The sequence below is a fragment of the Pimephales promelas genome, chromosome 1, assembly GCF_988280905.1.
Source record: "Pimephales promelas chromosome 1, fPimPro1.hap1.1, whole genome shotgun sequence".
NCBI lineage: Eukaryota > Metazoa > Chordata > Actinopteri > Cypriniformes > Leuciscidae > Pimephales > Pimephales promelas.
In genome coordinates this window covers 35,803,769-35,822,483 of record NC_142769.1, presented here as the reverse complement: position 1 = coordinate 35,822,483, position 18,715 = coordinate 35,803,769, and the positions used below count along the sequence as shown (strand labels likewise).

The window sequence follows — 18,715 nt, the reverse complement described above, 5'->3', positions numbered from 1 at the left end:
AAAGATCTGAGAGACAAGGCAAGGCAAGGCATGTTTATTTATATAGCACATTTCATACACAATGCTAATTCAAAGTGCTTTACATGGAAGAAATTAAAACAATAAAAACAACTAACAATGATTAAAACAGTTGAGAATAAACAGAGATGACATTTCTAAAAATAAAGTATACAGTGATATTACAGTAAATTAATAAGCAACTATTCTTTTACAGTGCTGCTGCCACACTAAAAAAATGGTCAATAAGTCAAGAGTTCATTACAGATTGGTTAATGTGTAACAGTTGCATAAATATGTGCAATATAGAGATGGCTGACCTGCACTGCAGACAAATAGACTCAATCAAGGCTCCCTCTGAAGCCTGCACACAGTATTATGATTATTATTACTCATAGAAATTAAAGGACCATTGATTTGAGAACTCAAGTGTCCAGATTTAAAGAACTCATCTTCTTCATGAGGAACTCCAGGCTCAACTCCAATTCTGTCCCGTTGTATACAGAATGAGTCCCCAATGCCCCCGTTCTGCCAAGTGCACATCTGATCCACAAATGCCCACAGAGTGCATCTAAAGTAACACTTCAATGCAGATCGAAGTGCTAATCACCAATAAAAGTCACAAACCAATACCATTTGCTTCCATTTCAGGAAATGGATGCTGGTCCTGTTAAAAATACAGACAAGTCTACAAATACAGTATAAATGGCAAGTGCAATCCAAGTTGTATAAATGAGTTTTTCTCCATATATTCACTGATTAAGATGGCCAGTTGTGGACTACTTGAACAACTTTGACTTATTATGCTAAAATTAAATATAGACCAAATATTAAAATTAAAATATATATACAAAAATAGCTCACAAACAGTACTGTATTTAGAGTAACTACACAGACAAGCAAGTTGTCAAACAAGTACGATAAATAGATAAGGTTAATTGTTTGTGAAAAAGATTAGGGTAATTAAATAGTAAAAATGACCTGCTATTATATGCCATTAAAAACTGCACTGACAATGTTACATAAAAAGACATGAACATTTATGATTCTATATTTTTTTATTTATATTCATTTTACTAATGTAAAATCCTAGATTCATACAGTAAATTACAATGCAATTTAAATGATACATAACTGAATCCACAGTGAAATTCCTGTGACTGCTGAACCCGAGACCAATAGTGAGGTTACTCTCAAAACTTGCTGGATTAAACAAATTTGTTGAAGTGACTTTAACAAGGCAATAATCAGATGTGGGTCTAATAGTTGATCTCATGGGTTCTGGTCATTCTGGTCACATTTTAACATGACCTTAACCCCAAGACCCTGACGAGTGGTCTCAAAGGCCTGAACAGCCTGCTCCAGCGGGAAACGGTGGGTGACCAGGGGTTTGACGTTCACCTTCTTAGACGCCAACATAGAAATGGCTACCGGCCAGCTGGAAAAACAATAACGTATCATAGGTAAAAGTGTGCAAAAGAGTAATATCAACACAAAAAATGTCATAAATGTCATTATACAGTCATAAGTAAATCTCTAACCCTAGTGATCCAACTTACGTATTACAGTAACGGAATACACCTCTGATGTCAACTTCTCTGACTGCTGCATTGAGAAGGGGTATGGTGGTCATCTCATTCCCAAGCCCAACCAACACCACCACTCCTCCTGAACGAGTAGCCTAGACAAATAACCATTTTATTAGGTCAAAACACTCAAACAGATATGACAGCAAAATGTTTTCCAATAATGTGAAACCTTTTGTAATCAAACTTACATAGAGGGCTGTTTGAATGCTGTTCTCCACTCCAGTGCATTCAATGCTGATTTGAGGCATGCAACCCAGCATTCCCTCCACTTTTTTGGCCATGTCCTGAGGTGTATCCTCTTTTTTCACAAGAAGCAGGAAGTCTGCTCCGATCTCTTTAGCTTTGGCAAGCCGATCAGTGGACAAGTCTACAAATACAGATTAAAAACGTATTTTATGCACAATTCGTACATATATTATTACATTGTATACATAGTGAATAAATACATTACCACTTATTATTACTTGTGAAGCACCCATGGCTTTGGCCGCCAACAAAGAAACTAGTCCAATTGGTCCTATGTAGATTAAAACACACACACACACACACAGTCTTTGTTTGCTATAACCAGTTACACATTTTATAAAAAAATTTCTGGGATATTAGATTAATAAGCAACAATTATATACAGTGCTGATACACAAGAGGCAGAGCCCCAGAAGACAGAGGTCATTACTGTTGTTCAATGAGTGTACATTGACTAGTTAATATGTAACAGTTGCATAAATATGTGCAATCATTACAGATGGCTGACCTGCACCACAGACAAACACTGAGCTTCCGAGAGTGACTCTTGCCCTCCTGCAGGCATGAATACCTACTGACAGGGGCTCGATCAGGGCTCCCTCCTCATAAGTCACATTATCGGGAAGTCTGCATGCACACAGCCATATATATGATTATGATGCATAGAATTAAAGGACCATGGATTTCTAATTCGTCCAGAAATAGTGATCTGACTTGTAGCAGAAGCTAGCGTTGTGTTTGTAGTATCTGCACAGGTTTCCATCATCTGGAGGAGTGGCACAGAAGAATATGCTGGGAGAGAGGTTGTAGTGTCCAGATTTAAAGAACTCATCTACATCACGAGGAACTCCAGGCTCAACTGCAACTCTGTCTCCTGGGTACAAAAATGAAAGACAAACTTAATACAAGTTTAATTGTTATATCCCCGGTTTCACTGATAAGGCTTAAGATTAAAATGAATGTTTAAGCTGTTTTAATGAAAGAAACTTAGACTGACATAACTTAGAAATGTCAGTGTCATTGTTTTGTCTCAAGTGGCACACCAGTAATGTGTTTTTTTCTAATGCACGTTTATAAAAGCTACTTAAATGATATAATTGAACTAAAACCTAATCCTGACTGGCTGACTCAATCTACGCACTGTATGTGAAACCAGGCCATAATATCACAAACTAAGGCAAAGTCAGACCTGGTTTGAGGTGAGTCACAGCAGATCCCACTTTCACCACACGACCAGAGGCTTCATGTCCCAGGATCATGGGCTGTTTCAACACATAGTCCCCGATGCGACCGTTCTGCCAATAGTGCACATCTGATCCACAAATGCCCACAGAGTGCATCTGAAGTAACACATCTTCAATGAAGAAGCCCGGGATATGAATATGAATGCTAAAATGTGCATCTCATAGCAAAGCATTTAGAAATATTGCTTAATCACAAATCAATACCATTTGGTCCTGGCTCCGGGATCGGACGCTGTTCCTGTTAAATATACATTGAAGTCTACTTTTATTAATTCCAAATGCAATCAGAGTTTAAGATCTACACTAAAACGCATGCAATGTCATACCAGTCTGAGATCTCCCTTAGAGTGCAGGACTACGGAGAGGTTGTCTTTATCCATTTTATTCTCGTATAAACGTACAGAAAAACTTCCGACAACGCGTGTTCTCAGAGTTCATTTACTTATTATTTGGCTGGCTCCTGTACGGATCATGCACCCTTTCGCTCACATGCGCAACGACGCACATAGATTTTATGCATAGAAGCCTTATTAGCGGCAGTTTCAAAGGGTCGTCCGCCATATTGCAACGGTCAACGCCGGTCAAATAGTAAGTTGCAAACACAGTGCAACAGAATTCAGCAGATGATTTTGCTAAACTAACACAAGAGGAAGACGTCAGCTAACTCAACAATATTAAATTTACCATAGTTTAAACCCTTTTAATATTGAGTTACTACATATAAAACATATATACCTGTAAAATGTATAAATTAAATATTGGTGTTTTTTACAACCAGAATCAATCTCCGCAATGTTGTAGCATCGTTGATTCTTATACTGTGAGTGAAGACACGCTGACTGTTCCAAGATGGCGGGCGCGCCGACGTGTCTGGAGCGGTCGAATTTGAGTTCTACGTAATCGTATGCCTCTTGGGGCATTCCACTTCTTCCTGTTTTCTCAGCTCATTCAATAACATCAAAACTGCGCACTGTGCAATCAGAGTTCAGTCTGTACAAAAACATGGAGAGAAAAAAAAATAGTTTCTGCATTTTGAAATTGTTATTAAAATGTCAATAAATAAAAATTAACTATACTAATATGTACAAATTTTCCCCGAATTTTCTTCTACTATTTTTTTTAATCTTACCATTTATTTCCATTCAGCCCCCTGCCGGAAGTTGTCTGTTACTATGGTGATGCGCCTACATTACCTCCTGTATGAGTTTTTTTTTTCCCCCAATGAAACAAAATGAACGGAGATGATATGGTACTGGAATGTATCAACCAACAACAGGAGAGTCTGAACCTGAGTCATCGGGGTCTAGTTGTTTTGCCACGTGGGGTTTCGAGACTCGTTACCTTGAAAAAACTGTTTCTGAACAACAATCAGCTCATTTTACCACCAGACGAGGTACGCAATTTATCCCCAAACGTATGTGCGTTGTTTTAAAAAAATTGCTAACGTTACGCGTAAAGTGAATGAATTCGTTGCACTTATCATATAATATAGTAATAACAATAATGATGCAATCAGAAATCTTCCCCTGTTAGATTCTACACCTGGAACAGCTTGAAGAACTGACACTGGATAGTAACCAGCTGACCATTCTTCCTAGTAACATTGGTTCACTGAAACACCTGACTTACCTGGGTGTAAACCACAATCCATTATCTGTTCTCCCAGAAGAAGTAGGGGACCTGAGAGAACTGAGAGAGCTCTGGGCTGTTGGATGTGGTCTCATCTCCATACCATTATCTATTGGTAAACTCAGCAAGTTACAGAAACTTGGGCTCCATAATAATAATATTACACACCTGCCATCAAAACTTGGAGCCCTCAACAGTTTGCAGTGGTTAAACTTAGCAGATAATAAACTTCAAGACCTCCCAAAAGATGTGAATCACTTACAGTCTCTGGTCTTCATGAACCTGGACAAGAACTGTTTTACACACATCCCTACTGAACTAACAGGTTAGAAACTTCCCACTTAATGAAATTACTATTTATGGCATATACTCCCCCTCCCCCTGGTTTACCCCTAACATTTACTCCTGGTTTCACAGATAAGGCTTAAGCCAAGTCCCAGCCTATAATACATGTTTGAGCTGTCTTAACTCAAAGCAACTTGCACTGATGCATTTTGAAATTTGTCTTAAGATGCACACAGTAATGTTTTTTTTTTTTCCTAAGGCATGTTTATAAAAGCTACTTAAATGCTCTTATTGATCTAATAATTAATCCTGGCTTAATTTAAACCCTGCCTGTGAAACCAGGCCTTAGAGGACTAATAGTTACTCTTTCACTCTTGTTATTATTGGTAATGGTTATTGTTTTTTTACATCTGTTTCCAGACTTGGCAAATCTGCAGATCCTGTCTGTTAAATTTAACAGCATCAGATCACTGGATGATTACTTAATCCCTGGTTTCAGCAGTCTTATAAAACTGGACCTCAGAGAAAATCCTTTAATGGATAGGCCACCTCACTGGAAGGTAATTAACCATCAACAGAAAATAATCAGAGACACACTTTGTGTCAAGCATATACACTTTTATTTTGTAATATTACTAAATAACCTATGTCAAATCACCTCTGTTCACGTACAGGGACTGGATTTCATATTGCTGGGAAAAGTGTGATTTACTGAAGAAGCATTTTAATATGAGATGAGCAGAAACTGAGAATGAACATCCAGTTGCATTAATTACTTTTGTCAGTGAAACATATAAAGAACAAAAAAAGTGGATTTATAGAGGCACGTTATATTACATTTCTTTGTGACAATAAGGAGGTGTCACATTATTAGATCTCGAAACATTATGGCCATGGAGGGAGGGATGAAAATCATAAAGTTCCCCTAAATACTTCTTCATTTGGTCGATATGAGCATACCCTGAAAAAGAGACAGAACAATAAACAGTTTCTAAATGTGAGAACTTTAGTAGGGTGTCAGTTTTATGTGTTAAGTAATTACCTGAGATCATGTTGTTTACAGGATACTGCCGCATCTCACAGCATGAACACACTTTGTTCGGTGATGCAACAGACTGGTAATCTTCCTGGCTAATAGATAACATGAACATGAGGTTACACCAGGTTGTTAAAAAGATAAAGGACTGTGGTAGTCAAAGTAATATTTAGGCATCCGTTCTGTCTTTTTTTCAACTGAAGAGGAACAATATGAAAAAAACTACTATATGTATTTAAAAATAAAATTCACTACAACGAATTTATGCATTCTGCCCAAAATCTATAATAAATTCAGATATAACTAAATGTTAGGTTAAAGCATACCTGTTTTTCTCACTCACTGGTGGATCTTCAGTCTCATCGGATAGACTGTCTTCAGACATTTTGGTTGTTTTTTGTTCTTCACACATCACCTTTAATAAATAACAACTGAGAAGCTAACAAATGACAACGAAGAATAGCCAGACACAGGCTTAACTACAGCATGTTCTCCTACCTGTTCATCCGTTTCCCAAATGAACCTTCCAATTAGCACTCTCATTTCTAAAGAGAGAAATTGAAACAGTAATTATGAAATATTAAATGTAGCAAATGTAGCTCATTTCATTCTTTACATTGGATCTCGTCACTAAAATGAATGAACAGCTCACCATTCTGGATGGAGTCTGGAGGCAGCACGTAGTGGCCAATAGGCACAGATTTTACACTCTGGCGAGGTTTACATGCTGACAGGAAATTGCAGTGGAAAACTGTTGCCCTGTTCTTTATATAGTCCTCACTGTGATATATCCTAAAAAGAAATCAGGTAAAACTTGTTTTTCAGGGGTTTAGGGTAGAGTATATTTGGATTAAATGACATCCTATAGGCTGGCCTATTTGCCACAAACCCACTTTTCTTTGCATTAAATTCAAAACACACAATCCATGCATATTCTGTTACTTTCAAAGCTTCTTTAAAAGCATGACCAAGTTACCCTAAGACAAGATTTCCACAGTAAACTAAATAGACCTTTTAGTGTCTTCAGAAGAGGCATCATTACTGAAGAGGTAATCTGCTGTTTTCCAGGAAGAAAGAGCTCCCCCTTCAGAAACTAAAAGAAGATAGACAAGTATTCAATGTAACTTGCTCATATTTCAAGTTAAAACCTGATATAAAATCAGATTAACTTATTAAAAAAATATTAATTAATAGATTCGTTCATTTCTTTAATTGAGTTATTTTAGAAGCTTGTAACCAAATACTCATCTCACCCCAGAAGCTAGTTAGCCCCTTTCCAACACTGCTGGAGAACCATGCCGTTTTGTCTTTAAACATGCTTATGTTTGTCTCTTCAGTTCGCACAGAAGCTAATCAAAAGTTATGATGTTGCAATTAATCCTTCTTCAGACCTCGAATGTGTGTGACGACGTTCAAATTAAAATCATTAAAGTTTTCCTGAACCAAACAAGTGGATAGTAACGTTAAAGTAGGAAAGTTCTGAAAAATGAACAGTGGAAAAAAATCAAACGTTCATAAGTTTAACCTATAACGGAAAAGCGTCATAGCTAACACACATCGCCTCAGTCCTTAACGAGCAATATTCGTGAACGAATCATATATTGTTTTGTTTTTGAGTCGGATCTTTTTACTGAATCTGTCCAAACAAACGGTCTGCGCGGTTATTGAATCTACCGGAATCAACCGAATCAACACATCAAGTTCGGAAAACCAACTCAATCTGACATGTCCGATTCATAATGAGAAGAGAAGTTACGACAGAGCATTTAAGTGAAGCTTTAATAAGTCCCCATATTTTAGGAGAACGCGATGATAGTTACAACATGACGTAAAAGAATCATAATCGTTTTTAATTGGTTAAACGATGATTCACGCGGGTTTCTGAGTCGGGTTCACTAAAGGATGACTTTTGACGAAATATTAAAGTACTCATATTATTACCATTGATAGTATATTGCAACAGTTACATAGTATTATTATTATTAGTAGTACTACTACTTGGCTACTACTAAAAACAATCCTCACAGTTTTTAGGCTTTACGTATTTAAAAAAAATAAAATATAGAAGCTTGCAGGAGATATCTCCTAGGTTATTAGTTTCTTCATTGGCCATAATTTACTGTGAGATAATGCTAAAAGAGTGTAGTACACGCTCTTGTCCACTAGATGGTAGTAGAACGGCGTAATTCATGAGGAAGGATGGAACATAGGGGATGGAATTTTTACCGTGCTCACTCAGTCAGGCCTGTTAACTAGGAGTAGCAATAATCCTCATGCCCTCCAAAAAATTGATCAACCGGATCTGATCAAGTGTCAGGAATCAAGCACTTGTTATTGATCGTGTTCGGCTGAGCAGGCTAGTACTTAATTACATGTCAACTATGTTTTAGGTAAGCTGAGTTTTTTTGTTGTTGTTGCAGTTATTTCCCCACGTGTCTGCTAACAGTGCCTATGTAGGCAGTTGACACACATGATTTTACACTTTAATTTAATACATTTAAATGCATTTAATCTGCTCACTTTGGAGATTGTTTAATTTGACATGGCCTATTTATCTCACTTTGTACAGCACAGAGAGAAAGACTGTATCTGACCTTGTGGAGAGTATTTGTTAAAATATGGTCATTGTGCACCAGAAATCAAAAAATGTTCAAAAATGAAACATCATCACAAGATTATTTTAATCATTATTACTTACACTGAACACATTCATAAACAGGGCTTATTGGTTTTGTGGTGATCTAAACATGTTTTTAGGAACACATGTAAGTAATATATACATGGTTTTGTTAGAGATATTGTGGAAGTGTCTGTCATTCTATGCTTTATATCAACATGAGGTTTGCCCACAGGTCAGTAATTTATGTGGAGTTGGCTGCTGTTGGAAGCTAAATTGCTTCCTGTTTTAGTGGACAGTGCCGTCATGTAGTCTTGTGTTTAATGTCTCCAGGAGGCCATTAAAAAAGACACCTATACAGTTGAAGGATAGTGTGTTATTTGCTGGGTAATTGTGGATTCCTGCTGAGATGAGATGCCTATGTCACAAGGGTTATAATAAGGTAAAAAAAACAAAAAAACACAACATTATTTTATTACTGAAACCTATAATGTATTATAGCATCTATGTTTAAGCCAGTAAGAGTGATGCTGCTTTTAATAGTGTATTTCTCTCAACTTTTCATACGTGTATATAGTGTTAAGTTAACAATCAAAAGCTTGCTTGTTTTATCAAAGCCAGAATACATAGACCACTATATGATACTACACTCTAGAACTATTTTGGGGTTTCCTTTTAGTGAACAGTTCTTAAAATAATTTTTTTTTTCTTATTGTGAAGAACATTTTAAAAATTGAAATAATTTAGAGACTAAAATGGAAAGGTTCCATAGATATAAATGTTTCTTCACAGAACCATAGATACCAATAAAGAACCATTATTTTTAAGAGTGTACATATCCTGAATGTTTGAAGAAAAATCCACTGCTGTTTGTATATGGTATTATAAGGACGGAGTTAATTCATTGTTCGTTGTTGGATTTGAATTTTTGCATATTTTTGGGTCTGAATAGTGAATACTGCCTCTAAATACAAAGCTTATAGCCTATTAGTTGTCCATATTCCGTAAACTCTCTGTGTGCGTGTGTGTGTGTGTGTGTGTGTGTGTGTGTGTGTGTGTGTGTGTGTGTGTAAGACATTGTAAAGAAGTCTCTCATACTATCACAGCAATTTTATATCCTGCAAAAAAATAAATATATATAAACAAATTATCAACAAATTATCACAATGCTCATGTTTGTGATAACACATCATTTCCATAATCTGCATTATTTATAGAGACAGAACATTATCCTGTGCTTTCTATTATTAGATAGAGCAGACTGTGTAGGTTTTTCTTCACAGTTTGCATGTAAATGGATATTTTTTTATATAGTGACATTGCATTGTAGTTTAATGTAGCCATTTTAAAATAAGGCGTAATCTAGAGAGCCATTGTATAGATTTTCAAGTAGTCTATTCTTGGCTGAGAGGAGCAACTGAAGTATAACCATCAGAGAGGACAAAGACATCAAAGCAAAACGACTTTATGTTTTTTTACTTGACTAACAGCACCCTGACAGCGAAATCTAAAATTAGAGAAAGGAAGATATACTAAAATATAACTTCGTCACCCTAGTACGCATGCGTTGTTGAAGCTGTGGGGGTTTTGAATGGGTAGCACACTTTTACAAGCGATACCAAGAACATTTTGCTGAGACTATGCATAAAACATTGCAAGCATATACAACTGGACAGAGAGAGAGATTTACAGATGGGCTGAATTTAAACAGAATTCAGCTTGCAGGATATGGCAGATATGTTTCCCATCATGGTGTTTATATGGAGAGAGGAACATTTGAAAATCCCAGAATAACAAATGTTGTTGTTTTTGTTATGAGTGTAGTGATTGCTACAAAAGTTATACATAGATGAATCTCATAATGTTCTCTTTTTTGTTGTTGTTTTGTTGGATTAAGCAAGTCATTATAACATGTTTTTTTGTCCAGTGATAAATGCTGCACATGATGTTATGTGTTTTAAATAGATTAAAAAAAGGAAAATATGCCCTACCATATTAGGATCATAAAACATATTCTGATTGGTATATCTGACAATAGCATTGAAAGGATAATAGAATAGACAGGTCAAGGTGAGGTCTCTGGAGTGACAATTGTATAACTCAAACATGGCTAAATGGCCTTGAGGATTCGTCATCATATACTGTACATTGGGTGAGACCACAATAACCTGTTGATTTAATTGATTATTTTTTTTCATAAGATACAAACAATTTATCAGAAGCACCCCTCAAAACGAGTGATCAAATTCTGGCCGATACTAATAAGGTGATAATTATTTTTATGTTGCGGTTGATAACTGATAAATGTGTGATATACTGCAAAACTGTATCCATACTGTTTTGATAAAAAAAAACAGCAAATGTCTGTTACTGTATATGCACATGACAACAACAGCATGCTTGCATGGAAAACAGATCTTTGCATTATCTATTTACAATCACCTGTACCTTTAAAATAGGCAGAACAATTAAATATCAAAATAATGACTGATACAAATTAAAAATGCATTAATTTTATAAATTAAAATAAATACTCACTGGCCACTTTTCCACTGCTCATAAACTTAATTTAGGCATGTTGACATGATCAAGATCTGCTGAAGTTAAAACTGAGCCTCAGAATGGGGTAGAAAGGGGATTTAAGTGACTTTGAAAGTGGCATGGTTGTTAGTGCCAGATGGGGTGAGATTTTCACATTTTACAGAGAATGGTCCGAAAAGTGTCAGCTCTGTGAGTGAAAATGCCTTGCTGGTGCCAGAGTTCAGAGAACTGCCAGACTGGTTTGAGCTAATAGAAATGCAACAGTAACTTAAATAAGCACTTGTTACAACCAAGGTCTGCAGAACACTAATGCTCAGGTAGGCTGTGGCGTTTAAGCGATCCTCAATTGGTATTAAGGGGCCCAAAGTGAGGCAAGATAATATCCTCCAAACTATTGATACAAGGCAGGATGGATCCATGTAACCCTACTATCTGAATGTTGCAGCAGAAATCGAGACTTATCCAAGTCAATGTTTTTACAATCTTTTATTGTCCAGTTATGGTGCAAACTGAACTTTTTTTTTTTAATCTTTTGGGCTACAGCAGCAGAAGACCAAACACTTCTGTCGGTAATTCACAGTTCGCACAGGCTCAGAGGTGAAAAAAAAGTGTACAAATTTTACCTTTAGGGGTACAACAGCTTGTCACTGGGGCAGAACCCTTAAAAGGACATCTTTGTACCTTTTTTTTTTTTTTACCACAAAAAGGTTCATAGTAGTACCTTAAAACTGCTGTGTAACTCTTTTAGTTTATTCTTAGCTAAAAACACTTAGTTCTTTCAAAAATATATGTGCTCATTAATGTATATTTACTTTGTTCAAGTAATAAAGTATTCTTGTGAGTGTATAATATGCCATTGAAAATATATACGGGTAAGGGGTTCTAATGTTGGTCGCCATGTTGCCCCTCCATCTTGAATGTACATTAGCCAAAGAGGGACATACCCATTAATTCAAGCTTCGCCTTTCGCATTTACGTTTGAGTTAACACTCATGGACGAGGTCGAACAGGAAGCCATGTTAATCTTGGACTACATTGGCCACCGTAGGAGTTAAAACGAAATCGGAATTGAGAGAAACAGAAACTAATATTCACTGGATGGTCATATACCTTTTCACCGCTAGATGGGGGTAAAAATCACACAGTGTAGCTTTAAGGTATTACTCTAAGATACTAATAAGTAAAAAAGAAGGTACAAAGATAATACATTTGATTTATATACCACTTTTCACGAACTCAAAGTCGCTTTACAGGGCAGGTAAATATATAGATTCAGACACAAATACAAAATGGAAGGGGCGTGGAGCTACGGATAGGCAGAGGTGAAGAGATGGGTCTTTAGGTGGAAGTGGAACTGGAAGATGGTGAGGGACTCAGAGGTGCGGATCTCATGGGGGAGGGAGTTCCAGAGCCTGGGAGCTACCCTAGAGAAGGCTCTGTCCCCAAAACTGCGGAGCTTGGACTTGTGGATGCAGAGGAGACCGGCTGAGGTGGATCTGAGGGGCCGTGAGGGTTAGTAGGGGGAGAAGAGGGCAGTGAGATATGATGGGGCCAGATGGTGCATGGCTTTGTTGGTAAGGACCAGGATTTTGTATGTGATCCGATGGGAAATGGGAAGCCAATGTAGTTGTTTTAGGACTGGAGTGATGTGGTGGCAGGATTTGGAGCGGGTGATGAGTCGGGCGGCTGCGTTCTGGACCAGTTGGAGTAGTTTGATGTAGGTTGAGCTGATGCCAAAGAGTAGTGAGTTGCAGTAGTCCAATCATGAGGAGATGAATGAGTCTTTCATTGTGATGTCATTTGTAGGTTACTGCCCCAGTGACAAGCTGTTGTACCAATGCCAAAAATATGCAGAAACTGTGTGATGCTATAATGTTAAAATGGACCAATAAGTGGCTGGTGAGTTTGTATGTATAACAAACTTTTAGCCATACTGTAGTGCCTTAAATCTTTCTCCTCAATGCCCACCTAATTGTTTAAGATCATATTACATGTACATTACATTACTGTCCATAATATAGCCCACACATGCTTATTGGATTGGCGGAGCCGTCCACATGGACAGATGAAAGCCGTGAGGATGATGGGGTTGAGTGGGGGATTAGTGTGCGGATGTCCTGTGAGCTCTAATTAGGCCAGTTTAGCTCTACAGCACCAGATCCTGCTGCACTGTCTGTGACTGCTCAGTCATGAGATCCACAACCCAGCTTTTTATTTTTTAAGCAGCTGAGATTTTACCTTGCCTTGTTGTTGCTTTCGTCACACGGCCTGATGCCAGTCTGTAAATGGCACAACCACCCCCAGCATGTGGATTTTATTGTTTGTTTGGTGTGATAAAGTAGACGTTATCATTCTGTGGCTAGCATTTTCAGCTGGGCTTTATATGAGTAGGCTGACAGCCAATCAGCCTTTTTGTTTCAAATGTAAATGCAATGTCTTGTCCAGCTCTGCTAATGACTTCAAAGGGCCCCTTTTCATGGCAGGTGTCTCTGGGTTAAGGCAATTGCAGGATTGTTCTTCGTTTTTTTTTTTTTTTTTTGCCCCTCTCAACTTCACGTTTGAAGTGTCATCATCTGTCTTCCTTTTTTTGCTTGTATCCAGCTTTTTCAGTGGAAGAGTACTAAAATAAATGTCCTTTTAAAAAAACCTTTGAGTGAGAAGATAAGTGTAATTCTAACACATTCTCAGTTATTTCATAGCATTTGGTGAGCGGTGGCTCTGTGAAAAGCAAGCAGTTAAAGGTATAGCGGAGGATCTTTCCGAATTTTAGAGAAGACCCGCCCTCTCCAATTTTAAAAAAAAATGCACATGCACAAACACAACACTCTTGCTCCCGAGAGGGAACGTCTATTACGCCTTGCACAATTATGTTGCAAATTCTAAACTAACTCAACAATATTCATAAAAAAGACAACATGTCAAATGCCCTTCTGTGTTTTATTTACTTATTATACTGATCGATTGAGTGACCGAGGACTCGAGACATGATATGTGCAACCCTGTATCACACGAAATACGTTCTGAGGAAACTATTTTGCAAATCGCAATTACATTACATAGCAACATATAAGCAGTGCTATTACGTTGGTCCTTAACCTAATATCTCTCATTGTTAATACGGTATTTTTATACATAGTTGCATATGGAGAAGTAGCTTGTTGCATTTGTGTAATAATAAACACACAAGATTTTAGAATATTTTAGCGTAATACCATTTACCATTTTGGTCAAAAGGCTACTTTAGACAAATTGAGATGTTTACCGTGTCTATGCGGTGCATGACTCTTGCCAGGGCTAGCATTGCTAAGTAGCTTGCATTAACTACTAGTGATTTTAAATGGATTTCTCCAAATAGCATGACAAACTTTACCTGTCTGGTAGAATCTTCGCGACTGCGGCATCAGTGAGAAGCCCAACCTGTGCTTTTAGCGCACGCCAGCGTGTGATATTCAACCAAAATCACTCTGGTCTTGTTTCTATATTATGTGGCCTTTCTCTTCTTATCATACACTTCGTATACGTTTTTTCTCTTTCGACCCTCAGCCATTTTCAAAGGAATGGCTGAAACCGTAACTCCGACATAATACACCTGAAAGTGAAGGGATGAGCAGCACGTACGACGGCCTTGCGTAAACATCACCAGAATGATTGACACTTAGGTGGACCAATAGTATAGACTACCCACCCGGAAAAAGAAAATCCTCCGCTATACCTTTAATATGATCTTTTTTTTCACAGATATTCTACTAGTGTATTTGAAAGAAGCTTTTGCCTTCTAAATTAATAGCTTTTTAGGCATTTAAATTTTAGTTATAGCTTTAGACAATTGTACCCCATATGTCTGTCTGGTTTAATGTTTTTGATCAAAGTGTCTTATAGATTATGTTCTACAAAGCTGCATTTTATCAAAATATTTGTAATATAACAATTTAAAATCTATTCTAATATATTTAAAAATGTAATCTTTTTCTTTGACGTGAAGCTGAATTTTCAGCATCATTACTACAGTCTTTAGTGTCTCGTGATTCTTCAGAAATAATTCTAATAATGTAACGGTGGGTGTTTCAGAGGAACGAGAGTGGGATCCATATGCAGCAAATATTTATTCAAACAAACATAATAAAAGTAAATCCAGATTCCAGGCAAAACTGCTAAATGCAGACACGTGCAAGGAAGGCGAACAAAACTGACAACAAGCACGCACACAGATACCATCCATAGAAGAACAACACCAGACAAAGAACATGAGAAACACTGGAGTATATACACTCAAGGAGAGATTGGCACACCTGGGAACAGATTGTTTATCACTGCTTTCTCTCGGTTCGTGCTCAAGTGTTGGGTCTGTTTCATTTTGGCCTCACTAAACAGCTGCAGTCTTGTCTAAACATACACTAAATACTCTTCTGCTCAATTCATGTTGTTCCTTTAATCCAGCTCTTACTGTATATGGTGCTCTGGTTTCCAGCGCTTTGATCTCACTTCATCCCTTCAGTTCGTCCACAACAGTTTTACAGTTTAAGATTCCAGCTCTAACTTGGCAGTCTGAACACTTTGGTCTGAGATTTAGTTCTCTATTTATTCAGTATCTCTGTTTACATAGACACATGTTTGTTCTCAGTGTTTGGGTTTAGAGCATACTTAAAGACTGTTAAGAAGATTCAGGAGTACAAGAAGGTGCTTAATTTAGTTTTTGTTTTACCATGAGCTAAATACTTGCATAATTAATTTGCCTGCCCTAAATATTTTCTACAAAACCTTGCATAGAAAAAGACTCTTTCATTATGATAATCTGTCCAGGTTTACTGTTGACTTCTTCTTTATTAGAAACATAGCCTCTAAGGATATATTCCTTAAAGGGTTCACTTTGAAATGTTTTAGCTTACATCAAGGGCATCCAAGATGCAGGTGTCTTTGTTTCCGCAGTAGTTTCAATTTTGATATTTTTAGGTGAAACCGTTATTGTCTGTCAGTCATTTAATGAAGGTCTACATCACCACCTCAAAGAGCATGCACAGAGAAGTCCAAATTAAACAGGATTTAATGACTCGTAAATGTATGTACACATTGATGGCCTAAGGCACGAAACGAGCGCAGACCGAGCGCCCGCACTCTTAGACCTCTTGGACGTGGCTGTGGTTACAAGAGGTAAAACGATATAAATACTGTTCGTGTTCTCACACAAGCCGCTCGTTTCGTGCCTTAGGCCATCAATGTGTACTTACATTTACGAGTCATTAAATCATGTTTAATTTGGACTTCTCTGTGCTTGCTCTTTGAGGTGGTGACCATAGACCTGCATTATATGACTAACAGACAATAACGGTTTCACCTAAAAATATAAAAATGGCTGTGCTGTGGTTATGGTAATAACAATATAAATAATGTTTGTTTCGTGTCTTAGGCCATCAATGTGTACTTACATTTATGAGTCATTAAATCATGTTTAATTTGGACTTCTCTGTGCTTGCTCTTTGAGGTGGTGACCATAGACCTGCATTATATGACTAACAGACAATAACGGTTTCACCTAAAAATATAAAAATGGCTGTGCTGTGGTTATGGTAATAACAATATAAATAATGTTTGTTTCGTGTCTTAGGCCATCAATGTGTACTTACATTTATGAGTCATTAAATCATGTTTAATTTGGACTTCTCTGTGCTTGCTCTTTGAGGTGGTGACCATAGACCTGCATTATATGACTAACAGACAATAACGGTTTCACCTAAAAATATAAAAATGGCTGTGCTGTGGTTATGGTAATAACAATATAAATAATGTTTGTTTCGTGTCTTAGGCCATCAATGTGTACTTACATTTATGAGTCATTAAATCATGTTTAATTTGGACTTCTCTGTGCATGCTCTTTGAGGTGGTGACCATAGACCTGCATTAAATGACCGACAGACATCTTATGCTCACTACAGCTTCGGCTTTACATTCTTTACCATTTTACTGTGAAAAACAAGTATTTTATTGCTGATGGTAATCCATAAAGCATGCAGATATGCAAACTTTCAAAATCCTCCAGAAATAGTCTAGTATGCGGGAACCTTTTTGCATATTATTTACAAAGTATTGTGATTTGAGAGGCACTAATCCTAATTCTGCATACTATTGCACATTAAGATGCAGCCATTGTATTATTTGGCTCTGAATCACAGTAAGTTGGCATCATTGGTGGAAAGCTTTCTTTGGGAGAAAGCTTTCACACCAACTGAACGAATCAAACTGTCTTCAGATTGACTACAAACCACATCAAAAGCTCTAGTTTAAGGCACCTTAGACGGAAGAAAAAGAAGGAAAAAGTGTGGACGGTGAGAAGAGGACTGTCAGCCTGCATTAGGTTACCCTTTCCATTCCCTGGCCGTTAGGGGACAAACCAATGAGGTTTTTCAGAGCACCACTAAATAGTTCCTGACTGATGCTGGCTGAGAGGCCATGTTTGTGAAATGTGCAAGTGACTCAGAGACTGTGGGGAAAACCGCCAGAGACTCCTTGGGACGTTTGCGATTGGATCAACAACTTGTCAGTCAAACCCTTGCGTTTGTTAATGGGATGTCCTTGAATAGACTGCCAAGGAGTCTGTTGCTGTACATTTGCTGAGTGTAAGCTCACTTGGGCCAGTGGGGCTGCCAGATTTTGTATTAAACGTGAATGTGAGTAAGTACAACGAATAGAGGTGGGCGACAAATACAATCTGTGCCCTTTAATCTCACAACTAGAGAATTTTTGAAGGATCCAGCTTATTTCACCCATCTTAATAAATCTTTCAAGTTCCACTTTACGTGTGAAATCAGCTGAACAGCTTATGTAATGAGTTCTTTGGACAAACTGATTTATCATTCCAAGCCTTTTTTTTAGTCCGATGCTATGGCACTTTACCTTTTTTATTTTTATTATTATTAGTGTTTTTAAGTGTAACTGAATTGCTTTTTAGATGATTACAAAAGTTATCTAAATATTAAAATAGAGGAAACGAGCATGTATACTTAAATACTCAATTGATTTAGCAATACCAATAAAATGTAAAGAATTGCTAACATCGACTGATAACTAATTTACCGTTATATATTGTGCGTTGTATATATTGTACTATATCTTTAGTTTCAGTCACTTCAAATTACTTTATGCTCTTCTAGCACTCTTTTGTTCTAGCCTGGGTTTTAGGTCTATTTACTTTTATATATAAAAAAGTAAATTTGATAACGTTATGGCTTGGTCAAATCAAGAGTGGGCTGTGATGGATTGGGACCCCATATCATTTCATTCCAGCTCCCTTAAGCTTGAAATTTCAGTGTTTGTATGTGTCCCCTAGCTCTCTGTAGTAGTTCTGCCTGACTGGAAGTGAGATTATTGATAGGTCTCCTGTGTGCCATTGATGTGGCTTAGGCTTTAATCGGCCTTATCGATCCAACCACACAGGCAAACATTTGAGAGTTCTTGCTTTAAAGCGGCATTTCAGAAAAGGCCACAGAGAAGTTATGAAATTCTTTAATTATGTAACAGGTTTTGGATTATCTACCTA

General features: G+C 37.3%; 3 protein-coding genes across 7 annotated transcripts in view; 1 reads left to right on the top strand and 2 right to left on the bottom strand.

Annotated features, from left to right (window-relative positions):
• Window positions 1–19: 19 nt before the first annotated feature.
• Window positions 20–3,575, bottom strand: sord (sorbitol dehydrogenase). Of its 2 annotated transcripts, none has more exons than XM_039685559.2 (9): window positions 3,403–3,575; window positions 3,281–3,314; window positions 3,022–3,186; window positions 2,547–2,706; window positions 2,341–2,459; window positions 2,038–2,103; window positions 1,775–1,953; window positions 1,557–1,678; window positions 20–1,435 (listed from the first exon to the last, which is right to left on the bottom strand). In XM_039685559.2, exons 1-9 carry the CDS (start codon window positions 3,454–3,456, stop codon window positions 1,270–1,272), a joined length of 1,065 nt encoding a protein of 354 aa, XP_039541493.2. In that variant the 5' UTR covers window positions 3,457–3,575; the 3' UTR covers window positions 20–1,269. The 2 variants fall into 2 exon arrangements, with proteins under 2 accessions (XP_039541493.2, XP_088985686.1); XM_089129560.1 differs by having other exon boundaries at window positions 3,281–3,335; window positions 3,403–3,556.
• A 698-nt stretch (window positions 3,576–4,273) lies between these two features.
• On the top strand, window positions 4,274–5,999 carry LOC120488954 (uncharacterized). The gene is made up of 4 exons (XM_039685564.2): window positions 4,274–4,469; window positions 4,610–5,030; window positions 5,411–5,550; window positions 5,665–5,999. Exons 1-4 carry the CDS (start codon window positions 4,308–4,310, stop codon window positions 5,695–5,697), a joined length of 756 nt encoding a protein of 251 aa, XP_039541498.2. The 5' UTR covers window positions 4,274–4,307; the 3' UTR covers window positions 5,698–5,999.
• Window positions 5,588–18,715, bottom strand: part of terb2 (telomere repeat binding bouquet formation protein 2) — a 29,668-nt gene continuing 16,540 nt past the window's right edge. The window contains exons 1-7 of one of the 4 annotated variants that reach the window (XM_039685563.2): window positions 7,280–8,034; window positions 7,038–7,119; window positions 6,679–6,818; window positions 6,525–6,571; window positions 6,353–6,441; window positions 6,033–6,121; window positions 5,588–5,951 (exon numbers count right to left, since the gene is read on the bottom strand). In XM_039685563.2, coding sequence (XP_039541497.2) covers window positions 5,824–5,951; window positions 6,033–6,121; window positions 6,353–6,441; window positions 6,525–6,571; window positions 6,679–6,818; window positions 7,038–7,119; window positions 7,280–7,343 — 639 coding nt within the window. In that variant the 5' untranslated portion in view covers window positions 7,344–8,034 and the 3' untranslated portion in view covers window positions 5,588–5,823. Of the gene's footprint in view, window positions 6,122–6,352; window positions 6,442–6,524; window positions 6,572–6,678; window positions 6,819–7,037; window positions 7,120–7,279; window positions 8,045–18,715 lie in introns of those variants that run through there. The other 3 variants (XM_039685561.2, XM_039685562.2, XM_039685560.2) reach the window with 3 other exon arrangements.

Excerpts from the sequence above, each read along its gene's own strand:
- LOC120488954 (XM_039685564.2), top strand. The coding sequence starts at position 4,308 with ATGAACGGAGATGATATGGTACTGGAATGTATCAACCAACAACAGGAG. Across the intron at positions 4,470-4,609 it reads TCATTTTACCACCAGACGAG|ATTCTACACCTGGAACAGCT; the intron begins GTACGCAATTTA and ends TTCCCCTGTTAG. Across the intron at positions 5,031-5,410 it reads CATCCCTACTGAACTAACAG|ACTTGGCAAATCTGCAGATC; the intron begins GTTAGAAACTTC and ends ATCTGTTTCCAG.
- sord (XM_039685559.2), bottom strand. The coding sequence starts at position 3,456 with ATGGATAAAGACAACCTCTCCGTAGTCCTGCACTCTAAGGGAGATCTC. Across the intron at positions 2,104-2,340 it reads AGTGTTTGTCTGTGGTGCAG|GACCAATTGGACTAGTTTCT; the intron begins GTCAGCCATCTG and ends TAATCTACATAG. Across the intron at positions 1,679-1,774 it reads GCATTCAAACAGCCCTCTAT|GCTACTCGTTCAGGAGGAGT; the intron begins GTAAGTTTGATT and ends TTATTTGTCTAG.